At 40.5% G+C, this 15650-nt stretch overlaps 1 protein-coding gene across 4 annotated transcripts in view; it reads left to right on the top strand.

The window, feature by feature from the left end:
• Window positions 1-15650, top strand: part of MCF2L2 (MCF.2 cell line derived transforming sequence-like 2) — a 330371-nt gene that overhangs the window by 134078 nt on the left and 180643 nt on the right. For all 4 annotated transcript variants that reach the window (XM_071214651.1, XM_058295404.2, XM_004464613.4 and 1 more), the window contains 3 exons: window positions 552-642; window positions 3381-3500; window positions 13144-13260. In XM_071214651.1, coding sequence (XP_071070752.1) covers window positions 552-642; window positions 3381-3500; window positions 13144-13260 — 328 coding nt within the window. The remainder of the gene's footprint in view (window positions 1-551; window positions 643-3380; window positions 3501-13143; window positions 13261-15650) is intronic.

The following is a 15650-nucleotide window of genomic DNA, read 5'->3' as shown; positions in this document are numbered from 1 at the left end:
GGCCTTAATGAAAATGATACCTTCTCATGCATATGATCTGTTGGCCTGTTTATGGCCAGGCACTGGAAGGGGCTAGTTTTTCCCATTGACATGTGTTATTTTTGAACACCTGTAGGAATGGCTTCTAGAGAAGGCTATTGATATCTCCATGAATGCCATCCTGGGGAGTAGAAAGACGGCAGTGCTCAACCTTGAGGTCTTCTGCCTACGTTGGGAACATGTGACACCCTACTGACATTTTCATCTTCTTTCAGACATATGCACATGTGTTCCTTTGGCCTTTCATGTACTTGACGGTGAGAAACAGAGTCCTTGAGAGGCTTCAAGGGACAAAATATTCATGTTTTGTTAAGGCTGCCAGACTCCAACTGGGCGAGAGAGTTGGTTCCTTTTTTAGGGAAATTGGTCCCAGTTCTTCCTTTGTGTGGTGCGGGGTGTTTATACAGGGAGCTTGGAGTGCAATGGAAGCTGTAGAGTGTTCTCCACCGTGCGAACCACACATAGCTCATGTGTCTCACCTGATCTCTGATGCTGACCACCCTTCTTTACAGCGTGGAGGCTGCCAGCATTGGATTCATCATCGTTATCGACAGACGAAGGGACAAATGGAGCTCCGTAAAGGCATCTTTGACACGAATAGCTGTAAATATTTATTTTTCTGCTATTATTCTAAAAGTGATTTAAATTGTCTATTCAATAATTTTATATTAAATTCATGGGGAAAAGAAATTATTTTATGTCAAATTTTGGTAAGGTCCTTGTAGCAGATGCTGCTGTGTCCTGCCCGTATCCCACTTTAAGGTCACCTGGAGACAATTCTGAGCATGTCAAAGTCTTCCTCAGTTTCTCTGCTTTGGTGACTTCTCTGATCACTGAAGAGGGCAGGCAGGGAGTGCTGGGAATTTAATGCCCCAGGAGTGACCTGCAACAATGGAGTTGTGGGAGTCGGTGGATGCGTATTCCAGCTTCCTCAACCCTCTGTGGGACAATTCTTAGCTGTGTTCCACACAGTGCCTCAGAGGGAGTCAGCCCTCTTGCCCACAGCAGTAACTCTTCATTGATACATTTGCTCCTCACATCCCCACACCCTGTGCTTTGTGGGAGCACCATCCAAATAAACTACTCATACCCAAATTCTTATCTTAGGGTTTGCTTTGGGAGTGACCCAGTCTAAGACAGTCTTCATTGCAGTATTCAAATTATTTCTCATATATTGGGAAGAATGGCAAAATGTTATTTAAGTAACTTGGTTGGAGGTGTGCTTGCCTTTGGCATTAAAATGCACAACCTTGAATGGGTTTCCTTTTCCTTCCTGTTAGTCTAATTTCGTTGCCTGTTTGTTGCCTTTCAGCAAGTAGATGTATCCTTCCTCTTTAGGGGTGAACCTGTGACCTTGCAGAGCACATGGGCAGGCAGAGCTGCCTAGAGCCACTTGCATTAGCATTCCTGCCTGAGTTTGGGTCTCCTGGGGCAGTTGAGACTAGTTCAAGAGGATGGGATGTGGTTGCGTGGGAATATATGTGTCGAGGTTGGGATGGGAGAGGGACATTTGAAGGCTCACCTAGGTTAGCTTGAGGGGACTGTCACACATACAGATACCACACATAGAGCCCTTCAGATGATTTCATTTTATTTATTTATTTGTAAGATTTATTTTTTATTTATTTCTCTTTCTCCACCCCCCCCCCCCCCCCACTTGTCTGCTCTCTGTGTCCATTCGCTGTGCTTTCTTCTGTGATCACTTCTATCCTTATCAGTGGCCCCGGGAATCTGTTTCTTTTTGCTGCGTCATCTTGCTGTGTCAGCTCTCCGTGTGTGCGGCACCATTCCTGGGCAGGCTGCACTTTCTTTTGCGCTGGGCGGCTCTCCTTACGGGGCGCACTCCTTGTGCGTGGGGCTCCCGTATGCGGGTGACACCCCTGCGTGGCACAGCACTCCTTGCGCGCATCAGCACTGCACATGGGCCAGCTCCACATGGGTCAAGGAGGCCCAGGATTTGAACCATGGACCTCCCATGTGTTAGACAGACGCCCTATCCATTGGGCCAAGTCCGCTTCCCCAGATGATTTTTAGAGCCTCATCCAAGTACACAAATAACATCTCAGTTCATTTATCCTGTCATGATAACAAAATGCAAGACTTTTCCCTTTAGTAACTTGCATTTCAAAGATGGGGGGAGTAGGAGCCCCTTCCCACTGTAGGGAAAGATTTATCCCTTAGTTTAGTTGTGGCTACTAGTTTATCTTTGGGATAACTACAAACATGGTTGATGCCCTGAGAATTTAGACAGTTGACAGGGCCCATGACCATTCTGGGGCCTGGCCTTTTTGAGTGTTCTGGTTTCTTGGGGTCCATAGACAATACTTGAATAATACCTAAGTATAATGCGTTTCAGAAATAGAATGGCCACTCTGTGGGTGAAAGTTTCTGTTGTACACAGATCCCAAAAGCAGGATGCCTATCAGAATGTCTTCAGGTGCTTATTGAAAATACAAATACTTGGACTCCATCCCATGCCTAATTAATCAGAATCTTCCAGGGTGAAGACTAGGTTATTTTTTTAACAATCACCTGAAGATATTGCTTTTGGGACCTACTGGAAGAATGGAAATCCATGGCAATGGGAGACTTGGGTTTCCAATTTTGATAGTTATATAGATCTGGGTTATCTCCTTTCTCAGGGCTGTGCCTCCAGATGAGGGCAATGCTTCCTTAAAGCAAGTGGCAATAATGTGCATCAAGAGTCCTTAAAACACTGACACTTTTACTCAGCAATTCTTCTAAGAATCTCTCCTAACAAAAGTGCATAATGATCTTTATTTCAGTAGTATTTATAATAGTAAACTATGGAAAACCTACAAAGGATTGCTTAAATAAATTATGTACCCATGAAAAATGATGTTTCCAAAGAATTTTTATTAACATGAATAAAAGCTCACAGTATAATATTAAGTGAAAAGGCAGGTTACAAAATATTTCTACAGAGTGAGTTTAACTATTATAAAGATACTTACACCTAGAAGTAAATAAATTGAAATGTTAAATGTGGTTGTGACATCATGTGCAGCTTTCTTATTCTAATGTATACTCTTATTTACTTCCCAATTTTTCTATGTGGAGTATGAATTATTTTTATAATCAGAAAAAGAACAATATTTTGTTTATTTGTTTATTTGATTTGGTTTAGTTTTTAAGGAGGCATTTGGATAATCTGACTTCCAGGGTCTCTTCCAGCTCTGACATCCTGTGAAATGTATTTTAATTCTTTGGCATCTATGGTGTCCACTTGACCACACTTGGTCCACAAGACCAAAATAGATCTTGGTAATGGTTATGACATTTGCTCTCTCTCCCCTTGACACTTTTCATGATCCTTCCAGGTAGCGTTTCCAGGAAACTTGCAGCTCATATTCATCCTTCGTCCATCCCGTTTTATCCAGAGGACACTCACTGACATTGGCATTAAATACTACCGAGATGAATTTAAAATGAAAGTGCCGGTAAGCATGACCTTTCATCGTGTCTCCATTTGATTAGAGTCCTTGTCTGTCTGCCTGTCTATCTCTCCTTCCTTCTACTTTTCGGTTGCCTAACTATTATTTATTGAACCTCTGTCATGTACACAGCAGCATGCTAACTGTGGTGGGTTTACATAAGGTATGGTTCACATTATAAAATTTATCTCCCCAGAGCCTAGCAGAGTGCTTGGCGCATACATACACATAAATACATGCACAGTATGCTTTATTTTTATTATGAAAATTTAAAACATATGCACAGTAAAGGGACTAGTAAGATGAAACCCCATGTACCCAGTACCCAGCTTCAATAAATTTCAACTCAAGGCCGAATTTGTTTCATCTATACTCTCTTCCACAGCCTTCCCCTTCCAGATCATATTGAAGCAAGTATCAGGCACCATATAATTTCAGTTGAAATATTTATTAATGCTTATCAACTTATATTTTAATAACATATACATCACAGGTAATATTTATTTTTAGTTAATAATTACACATAATCTTTTGTTAATATATTATTAATAATGATTCCATGATTCCTTAACATTAAAAAATATCCACTCAGCATTCTTCCTTCAACTGATTCATACTTTTTTTTTTTTTTTTTGGTGAGGTATCAGGACTGGGCTTTGAACCCTGAACCTCATTTGTGAGAAGCTGATGTTCAACCACTGAGCCACATCAGCTCCCCTGAGTTGGTTATTTTGTTTGTTTGCATGTTGTTTGTTTTCTTTTGCTTTTAGGAGGCACCAGAAACTGAACCTAGGACCTACCAGGTGGGAAGCAGGCACTCAACCATTTGAGCCACATCCGTTCCCCATGATTAAGACATTTTTTCCCCATACATTTTTAAATAGTTTATTTGAATCAGAATTCAAGTATGTTCCAGAGATTACAATTTGTTGATATGTCTAATGCTCTCCTTTAATCTGTAGGTTTCTTCCCCATTCTTTTCTTTTCCTTGCAAATTATTTGCTAAAAAAAAAAGAATTCATTTTCCCTAAGAGTTTCTCATAGTCTAGTTTTTGCTGACGATGTCCCTATAGTTTAATTTAATGTATTTTCTGTCCTCTGTATTTCATGTAAATTAATTATGAGATCTAAAGGTATGATTGAATTTATGTTCAAATTTTTGGCTAAACTACCTCATTGGTGGTAGTGAGCACTCTCAGTAGGAGGCACGTGATGCCTGGTTTTCTTTCTTTTTGTGACATTAGCAGCTGCTGGTAATCATTACCCAGATCCTTCTTAATTCTTTGGGAGTGGTAAAATAGTGATATTCTAATTTTTTCATTTCTCCTTCATTTATCAGCTGGGGTATTTTCATAAGGAGACATGTGTTTGGGTACCCCAAGGTACAATTCATTTAGGGAAGATGATAAATGCTAGCTCTTTCCCTTTATTTACTAGTTTTCAAAATATTGAATTGGTTACCTAATATCTTACAAAGTGACTAATGTGATTTTTCCCCCCACTTTTTCACATCATTACTGACTCATGGATTTAAAAATCCATTCAAGTTAATCATTGAGTCCTTTTGTCATTATCCTAGTAGTCTTCTTGCTTTCTAGCATGGCAAGGTGTTCCAGGCTCACCTTGTGCATTTCCTGCTCCGTACCTGGAATAAGATTTTTCTCTAACTTACTTTGTTAGGGGGAAATGGTGTAGATATCACAGTCTGAGTGCTAGAGGTCTTTCTTTAGTGCTACCGTGTGGACATTGTTTCTGGGCCTTCTTAGTGGAGAGAGAAAGAATAAATATATACCTTAGAAAGTAAAATAATCCTGAGTTCATATTGATATTTCTAAATCAAATTCAAGACTAGGAGGCTTTTACCTAATTTATCTATCTTACATCTCTATCTTTTCTCACATGCAGAGAATCCCAGTTCTTAGTGACATTAAGGTAATTACTTACTGCTTTATCCCACAGTATATACACAGTAGTCTCAGAATAATAATATCTACATTAAATGACAATATTATAATTGAATATAATATAAATATGAATACTTAAAGCAATTTAATATATTTGAAATTCTTTTTATCTATAGGAACTATTCCACTAGGGAAGTAAAGTAATTTTTACTGTGTTTCAAAGTAATTGGTATAGTCTTCTCTGTGTAGTTATGCTATCACCTCTATATACAGTTATGTTTATTTGTTCCAGTTTGCTTTCAATTATTTAAAGTTTATTTTTTTTTTCCTTTTCTTTTTTTTTTTATTGACTTTGTAATAATATTACATTAAAAATATATATGTGAGGTCCCATTCATCCCCACCCCCCCCTCCCTCTCCCCCCCCAACAACACTCGTTCCCATCATCATGACACATCCATTGGATTTGGTAAGTACATCTTTGGGCACCTCTGCACCTCATAGACAATGGTCCACATCATGGTCCATACTCGCCTACATTCCATCCAGTGGGCCCTTCCCACCGAATTGACGTCCAGACACCTTCCAACCAGCAAAAATCCCCGAAACAGCGCTGTCCCAAAGAGCCTTCAACGCTGCCCAGCCGTCCCCTGCCTAAAGTTTATTTTTGTTTTGTAATTATGTATAATATTTACTAGGGTCTAAAGCCAGATCTACAAAACAAAGTATAATCAGAGGTGACTAACTTCTATCTCTGGCCCTCTACCTCGTAGATAATAGTATTTTTAAGTGCATAGTTTATCTATTCTTAAAATTTTACCTATTCTTAAAAATTTCTTCCCCTATAGAAAACAGTATTTTTAAGTGAATGGTTTATCCAATCTTAAAAATATAAGCAAATAACTATATCTATTTATATGCTTCACTTTTTATTAGATAAACTCACTGTTCGTGTTCCATAAATATACTATACACAATTTTTTCCATTTTGCTTTTTTCAATTAGCAGTATATACTGGAGTTAGTCCATAGTTATATTATAAAGATAGTCTTGATGCTTTTACGGGGGGGGGGGGTATGGGAAATTGAATCTGGGACCTCGTATATGGGAAGCTGGCACTCAACCACTGGACCACATTGACTTCCCTGAGTTGGTTTTTTGTTTGTTTTATTTGTTGTTCATTTTTGTTTTTTGAGTAGGCACCAGGAGCTGAACCCGGTACCTCTCATGGGGGAGGTGGGAGCTCAACCACTTGAGCCACATCCATTCTCTTGATGCTTTTTTACAGCTGCATCATACTCCATCACATGGAGGTACCATCTGTTATTGAACTAGTGCCTTATTTATGGGCATTTGAGTTATTTCCAAATATTTTTATTACAACTAGTTATGCAATGAATAGCTTTGTGCATGCTTCTTTTGTATTTTTAACTTGGCACATATTAAATGTTGCTAATGGAATGATATCACAGAACATTTGACAGCATTTGATCTGGGTTTCTAAGGAAGGTGGAACTCAAGGGTAGCCTTAGAGAGAGAGCACTTGGGATTGAGAGGACAGCATGTTTAGATATGGAGAGGCAGGAAGCATACACTTCATATGAGAGACATGGCAGAGTCCCAGTCTTTTGGGAGAAAAGGTCAGAAACATGGACTTGGTCTTAAGTTTGAGGATAAAGGGTCTGGTTTTATTAGTAGGCCATGAGAATTTAGTGAAGGTTTTTGAGTTAGGGAGTGACATGGGTAAATTGGTACTGGGCTTATAGAAATCTGAAGCCAGTGCCCCAGACTGGAGAAAGAGATTGAATAAGAAAGATAAAGTGTAATAGTACAGGGGAAAGAAAATAAGGATTTGAAATATGGAGGTGACAGAAATACAGGGAACAGTAGAATTAAAATTAAAACCAACTTTGTGGATACAATGAGGTTCAAATTTTTGCCTATAATTTTAGCAAAAAGATGTGGGAGAAACATGCACCCTCATACTTTTTCGGTAGGAATGAAATTGGTAATGACTAATATGAAGGACTAATTGGAAGTATCTATCAAAAATTTAAATGTATACACTCTTTGGCCTCCCTATAAAAGTTATTCTTCAGATATTCTTACATGTGCACAAAACTGCATGTGCAATTATATTCATTACCAAAGTGTTTTTAATAGCAAAAGACTGGAAGTAATATAATGCCCAACAATAAAGGACTGGTTAATTAAATCATGGTATACTCAGTCACTAAAATACTTTACAGCCATCGAATGTGGTAGGGTATGGTACAACCACATTGGAAAGCAGTTGGCAGTTCCTTATGAAGTCAAACACATACCTACACTGTGATGCATCCAAAAGAAATGAAAACATGTGTCTCCAAAAAGATATGTACAAGAATGCCCATCAACTGGTGAATGGATAGCAAAATTGTTACATATTCATGTAATGGAATACCACTCAGCATTAAAAAGGAATGAAGTACTGAGATATGGAACAACATGGATGAATCTCAAAAATATTCTCTTGAGAGAAAGAAACTAGACATTAAAGAGTATATACTCTAGTATTCCTTTTACGTAAAATTCAAGTATAGACAAAAATGAGTTACAGTGGTAGAAATCAAACAGTGTTGCTATTAGGGGTTGTTGTTGAGATTGATTGGAAGGAGGCACAAGGGGATTTTCTGAAGAAACATTCTGTATCTTTACTGGGTGGTGGTACATATGTATATACATTTGTCAAAACTAGTTATACCATTATATCCTTAAAATTTGAGCATTTTATTAATGTAAATTATAGCTCAATTGAAAAATAAAAAATAGAAAAAATGATTAAATATATAGTAATATAGAACAGTTTCTAATATATATTTTTGTTTTTATTAATTTTTGGTTGGAAATAATTTCAAACTCATGGAATAGTTGTGAGAATAACATAAAAAATATCCCATGGGGAAGCGGATGTGGCTCAAGTAATTGGATTTCCATCTACCACATGGGAGAACCCAGTTTCGATCCTTGGGGCCTCCTGGTAAAGGTATGTCCATGCCGTGAGCTAGGCCCGTGCAGCAAGCCAGTACCTGTGTGACGAGCCATGCAGCAAGATGATGATGCAACAAAAGAGAAAGAAAGGGAAGGGTCAAAGTGAAGCACAGCAGAGACTAGGAACTGAGGTGGCGCGGTTGACAGGGAACCTCTCTCCATATCAGAGGTCCCCAGGATTGAATCCCGGTGAATCCTAGAGGAGAAAAAATGAGAAGAGAAGACAAAAAGAGAAATAGATACAGAAGATCACAGAGCAAATGGACACAGACAGCTGAAAAAAAACCCAAAAAAATACAAGAATGGGGAAGCAGAAGTGGCTCAACTGATAAGAGTGTCCGCCTACCATATAGGAGGTCCAGGGTTTGAACCCAGGACCTCCTGACCCATGTGGTGAGCTGGTCCATGCACAGTGCTGCCATGTGCAAAGAGTGCTGTGCCACACAGGGGTGTCCCCTGCATAGGGGAGCCCCACGTGTAAGAAGTGCACTCCGCAAGGAGGGCCGCCCCACGTGAAAAAAGCGCGGCACACCCAGGAGTGGTGCTGCACACATGGAGAGCTGACGCAGCAAGATGATGCAACAAAAAGAGACACAGATTCCCAATGCTGCCGAGAATGCAAGTGGACACAGAAGAACACACAGTGAATGGACACAAGAGCAGACAACTGGGGGGGTGGGAGGGGATGGGGTGGGAAGGGGAAAGAAACAAATAAATCCTAAAAAAAAGAAAAAAAATCAGAATGGTGAGAAGGGGGAGAAAAAAAAATATCCCATGCACTTTTCCCAAATTCATTCGCCTGTTAATATTTTATCCCCATTTGCTTTATTATTATTTATTATTATTTATTTGTTTGTCTCTCTCCATTTGAATATAATTGCTGTCTACATATATATAATACATACACATGTACATGCACACATACACACATATTTTTTCCCGGAACCACGTAAGTTGCATCATTATGACTTTAAGATTTATTTATTTATTTAATTCCGCCCCCCCCCCCCCCTCCCCTGTTTGTCTGTTTTCTGTGTCTATTTGCTGCGTCTTGTTTCTTTGTCCGCTTCTGTTGTCATCAGCAGCACGGGAAGTGTGGGCGGCGCCATTCCTGGGCAGGCTGCACTTTCTTTTCACGCTGGGCGGCTTTCCTCAGGGGCGCACTCCTTGCGCGTGGGGCTCCCCCACGCGGGGGACACCCCTGTGTGGCAAGGCACTCCTTGCGCGCATCAGCACTGTGCGTGGCCAGCTCCACACGGGTCAAGGAGGCCCGGGGTTTGAACCGCGGACCTCCCATATGGTAGACGGACGCCCTAACCACTGGGCCAAAGTCCTTTTCCCTTATTCTTAAAGATAGATGTTTTCTCTTATATAACCACAGTACTATTATTGGTTCAAGTAAATATAATATTGATACCTTTAAGATTTACCTAATCTACATCTGTATTCCAGTTTTGACAATGAGCCCAATGACCCCCTAGTCCAGATTTTGTACAGTTTCTTAAATACATTATAATGCTTTCCAGTGCAACCAAAATGGTGGCTCCCTTTTCCCATGTCTCTCTTTTTATCAGACGCAGAAAGAGGGCAGAGACTTGACCTGAGTCATGCCTCAGTGATGTAGTCTAATCAGGTAGGTCTCACGCCCACATGAACAGATTAGTTAAAAAACATAAAGCTTTCTCTTTTGGGGGTTCACCAAATTCAAACTGTCACACTTTCTGTGCTAATAAGATTCTCCAGACTCATCTTAAACATGCCCTGACCCAGCCCTGTAATTAACAATTTCTCTGAGAAGCTCTGTTTCCTTTTGGTGGTGAATGACCTTAAAGATATATAGTAATCATCAAATCCTAACAAACTGTACATTCCTTGAAGGGACCTGTCCTATTTCCTTTTTTATCCCCCAGTGTCTGGCATTTATTAGAAGTTCAATACATATTTGTTGGATGAATAAATCAATTTTGCTTATAATTTTGTTTTCATCTATAGACTTTGAGCCCTTACATATATTCCTTTCATTCCACACTGGAATTATCACTTGACTAATATTATGGAATCAAAGAAAATCTGTATTCTTGTGTCCTATGGCTAAGAATCAATTTTCAAAATAATTAGCAGGGAATCAGGAAATGTAATATCATTAGTTAAAGACGTAAGATGGGTATGCTTCCGAGATAGAAGTCTAATGGTGAGGAGTCCTCGCCTCTGGTTAGGAGGGAAGGGGGGGTTCAGTTCCTGGGAAAGAGAACCAGGACCACATCCTGTCGTGGCTGCTGGGAGGAGTGAAAAGTGGCAGTTTGGAATGTCACCTTCCTCTAGATGTGTGGGCATTCTGGGGTGTTCATTAGTTTATAAAAACCTGTTCCCTATTACTTCCAAATCTGCTCCATACTAGGAAAGTGGGTATTGTGACATTCTTCCTACTGGAGATTGTTGAGTGGGTACATCAGCGCAGTGAATCTTTTCAATACATACCCTTAGGAGAGTGTCATATTCTAATTTTGTTTTGGTATTCACCAGGCCACCCTTATTGGGCTCATCATAGATTTTTAGGTCTCTGCGCACACTTGATTTTGGTGGCTGTTTTAATTTGCTAAAATCTGATGGGAGCCAGATACCAGAAATGGGTTGTCTTTTATAATGAGAATTTATTAGGTTAAAAGCTTACAGGTCTGAGGCTGTGAAAATGTCCAAATCAAGACATCATCAGAGATGCTGTCTCACCGAAGGTCAGCTGCTGATGATCCTGGACTCCTTCCATGTGCTAAGACACAATTGTGACTTGACTCTGCCAGTCTGGGTGTTTTCTCCCTGAGCTCAGCTGCAGGTGATCAGGCAGACGGCTTGTCTCTCCCCTCTTCTGCAGACCTCCTGTCTTTGAGCCTCTCGGGGCAGGGTGGAGGGGCTCTTTCCTAGCCTTTGTGCTCTGCTGATCCAGCCTCCCGGACCCCTCTCTTAGCCTCTTAGGCCTTCTTTATTTCATATGCTGCTTTTCTCTGTGTCTTTTGCTTTTAGTCATCTGTTTATAAAGGACTCTGATAAGAGGATTAAGATCACCCTGGGTCTCGCATTTAATCAATGAATGAAGTGATCTAACCAAAAGATCCCATCAACAATAGGTTTACAGGCAGGGGAATATGTTCACTTTAAGAACAGGATATTGGGAAGTGGATGTGGCAGGAAGCAGATGTGGCTCGAGTGATAAGGCCCCGCCTACCATACGGGAGTACCCAGGTTCAATCCCTGGGGCCTCCTGGTGAAAAAGAAGAAGAGAAAGCATGCCTGTGTTGAGCCAGTGCCCATGTGGCAAGTCAAGTGCCCATGTGGGTACCCGCAGGGTAAGCTGAGTGTCCACGTGGTGAGCCGAGTGCCCATGTGAAGAGACGGGTGCCTGTGTGGCAAGCTGAACGCCCATGTGGTGAACCGAGTGTCTGCATGAGTGCCTGCATGGTGAGCCAAGTGCCCACATGAGTGCCTGTGTGGTGAGCCAAGTGCCCGTGCAAGTGCCCGTGTGGTGAATTGAGTGCCGATGTGAGTGTCTGCATGGTGAGCCAGTGCCCATGTGGCGAGCCAGTACCCTCACGTGGCGAGCCGAGTACCCACACAACAATCTGAGTGCCAACACAGTGAGCCAGTGCCCACACAAGTGAGTCACACAGCAAGACGATGACACAACAAAAGTGAGACAAAGGGGAGAGTCAAGGTGAAACACAGCAGAGACCAGGAACTGAGGTGGTGTAATTGATAGGGAACCTCTCTGGACATCAGAGGTCCCCAGGATCAAATTCTGGTGATCCTAGAGGAGAAAGACAAGAAAGACAAAAAGAGAAAAGATACAGAAGATCACACAGCAAATGGACACAGACAGCAAAAAAACAGCAGGGCAGGGGAGGGGAAGAGTAAAAAAAAAAAAAAAAGAACAGGATGTTCTGGGGTCCACAAAAGACTCAAACCAGCACAGGACCTAAAGAGTATACCTAGCCTGGGACCTTTTTGGATAGAAATTCACCCCAAGCAAGACTTGGCTTCCAGGTAGTCTAGAGGTTAGCTCCCTGATCCTAGTCACCATTTTGTGACAGACTATGCAGTGCTGTGGTGTGGTAGATTGGATCCTGTCCCCCATAACGACATGTTCAAGTCCTAATCCCTTGTCCTGTGGGTTGAACTCATCTGTAAATAGGATCTTTGAAGATGTTAAGTTCAAATTGAATCAGGGTGGGGCTCAATCCAATATAACTGAAATCCTTATAAGCAGAGGAAAAATTTGGACACAGTCAACTAGTAGAAACCAGAGGAGGAGATACAAAGACACAGAAGGCCATGTGACAGAGGCAGAGCTGCATCTACAAGCCAGAGAACATCAGGGATTGTCGACAAGCTACCACCAGAACACGGCGGTCTTCAGAGAAGCATGCCTTGCCAGCATCTGGATTGTGGACTTCTAGCCTCCAAATCTGTGAACCAACGAATTCTTGGTTAAGCCAGCCAATTTGTCATATCTGTTATAGCATCCCTGGCAAACTAAAACATTTGATATTCCTCAGTCGAAGGAGAATAAATAGGAAGGGAGGTTAAAATATCTCCTGGATGTAGTAGCTATCTTTGGGTGTAAAGCTTGATGACACAAAGCGGCAGTACTGTTTAAATAACAGCAGGATCTAAATGAGCTACTATTTAATTGTAAGGAATGTATTAATGTTTTTTACTTACAGATAATCACATTAAACTCTGTTTCTGACCTTCATGGCTACATTGACAAAAGCCAACTAACACAAGAACTGGGGGGGTCTTTGGATTATCGCCATAGTCAGTGGATAAATCATCGAACTGTGAGTACTAACTTTTGTGCCTTTTCAGAGTCTTTCCTTATTTCCCAGAGGATGGGAGAACTAAAGATCAACTGTTGGGAAGGTTGGGTTTTCCATAGGCTGGGGAAGAAATATGGTGGAAGGGTAAAGGCTTAAGGCTTCTCCTGCTGACTGCCTTCACCTCACCACATCCTGGCATTGGAGTTTGGGAAGACTTGACTTAGGGAGTTTTCAAAAATATCAATATCCTGCTATACCACAGAGAAATTAATTTACTTGATATGGGATGGGTCCCAAACATTAGTGTTTCACAAAACTCTTTAGATAATTCTCAGGTACAGACAAGAGTGAGACGCACTAATGAGTATAGATTTTGAAGTCAGACCAAGCTGCATTTAAATATTGTCAGCATTTTCCCCCAGAGTATACTTATCATTGCCTTGATATATTTTTTGTAGTCACAGCTCTGGAGGGAGGATACTACTGACATCTTTTGGGTCAAGGCCAGGGATGCTGCTTAACATCCTATAATGCTCAAGACAGCTCTCCTCAATGAAGAATTATCCTACCCAAAATTTTAATAGCACCACTGTTGAAAAACCCTGGACTGACAAAAGCTACCTGAAAGCTTGTTGTGGTGAACAGGTGATATAATGCCTGTGAAAACCCCTACTATGTAGGGATTTTCATTTCTAGACCATTTTCCCTACTTACTCATATTGGTGGTCATTATGATAAATTAGAAGGGTCAGTATATGGGAAAAACATGAGGTTAAATGCTACCAAATAAGTGGTTCTATATAAAATTCTCATTCCCTTTCCCCTATTTCCTTAACTCCTTTGAAGAGATTAGGTTTTCTGGGAAAATCAGATATTCTCTTCACCACTCTGATGGTAGCTAGGTGGTTAAACACTTGCAGCTTCAGCCCTCTCTTTCTTTATCCATCAGTTTTGAAACACTGATGAAGACCTGAACTATGTTTATTTTATTACATAAGAGAATTCACCTTGTTTTTATATTTTAATGTTTTGTGTTTTTTTAAAAAAATAGGAAATTTAAAAATAAACCAAAAATAGATTTCTTGCAACCACAATTTTCATCCACCCCTGTATTATTCAGTCCCTAGAATATTCTCTAGCTTTCTTTCAATTGACTTTTACATCCCTCAAATACCCTTTCCAGCCACATTCCCATTTATAAACCAGCATTTACTCACTATATAATGTTACCATCAGCTCTATACATTTCCACACTTTACAGTAAAGTTAATTAAAACTTCTGCATGCATTAAGCATCAGTAGTCCTTCTCAGCCTTCCTCTTGTTTCCTTTAAGAATCCACTACCTACCACCAAGTCTTGAAAATGTTTTCCTACATTTTCTTCTAGAAGCTTTATGGTTTTATATTTACGTCTTTGATACATTTTTAGTTAATTTTTGTATAAGGTGTGAGATAGGGGGCCTTTTTATTTCTTTTGGCTATGGATATCCAGTTTTCCCAGCACCATTTGTTGAATAGACTGTTCTGCCTCAGCTGGCTGGGTTTGACAGGCTAGTCAAAAATCACTTGACCATAGATGTGAGGGTCTGTTTCTGAACCATCAGTTTGGTCTCATTGGTCTATGTGTCTATCTTTATGCTAGACCATGCTGTTTTTACCACTGTCGCTAGGTAACATGACTTTAAGTCTGGAAGTGGAAAACTTCGCTTTTCCTTTTAAGGATTTTTCTGCCTATTTGGGACCCCTTACCTAACTTCCAAATTAATTTGATGGTTTTGTTTTACATTTATTTTTAAAATGCTGGTGGAATTTTTATTGGGATTGCATTGAATCTGTATATCAATTTGAGTAGAATTGATGTCTTAATATTTAGTCTTCCAATCCATGAGCACAGAATAGTCTTCCAATTATTAAGGTCTATTTTTATTTCTTTTAACAATAAATTGTAGTTTTCTGAATACAAGTAGTTTTTTTTAAAGATTTATTTCTTTATTTATCCCCCCCCCCCCCCCCCACCTCATTGTCTTCTGATTTCTTTCACTGTGCATTTTTCTATGTCTGCACGTTTTCTCTATAGGCTGCACTAGAAACTGATTCTGGGAACTTTCAGAGTGGGAGAAAGGCACTCAATCTCTTGTGCCACCTTAGCTCCCTGGTCTGCTGTGTCTCTTATTGTCTCTCCTCTGTGTCTCTTTTTGTTGTGTCATCTTGCTGTGCCATCTCTCTGCTCAGGCCAGCTTGCCACGTGGGCCAGCACTCCTGCGGAGTTCAGCATTCTGCTCAGGACAGCTTGCCACGTGGACCAGTACTTCTTATGGGCCAGCTCTCTGCTTGGGCCAGCTCGCCATGCAGGCCAACTTGCCTTCACAAGGAAGCCCTGGGAATTGAACTCTGGACCTCCCATATGGTAG

The sequence above is a fragment of the Dasypus novemcinctus genome, chromosome 4 (assembly GCF_030445035.2).
Source record: "Dasypus novemcinctus isolate mDasNov1 chromosome 4, mDasNov1.1.hap2, whole genome shotgun sequence".
Taxonomy (NCBI): domain Eukaryota; kingdom Metazoa; phylum Chordata; class Mammalia; order Cingulata; family Dasypodidae; genus Dasypus; species Dasypus novemcinctus.
This window is presented reverse-complemented; position numbering and strand designations above follow the sequence as displayed.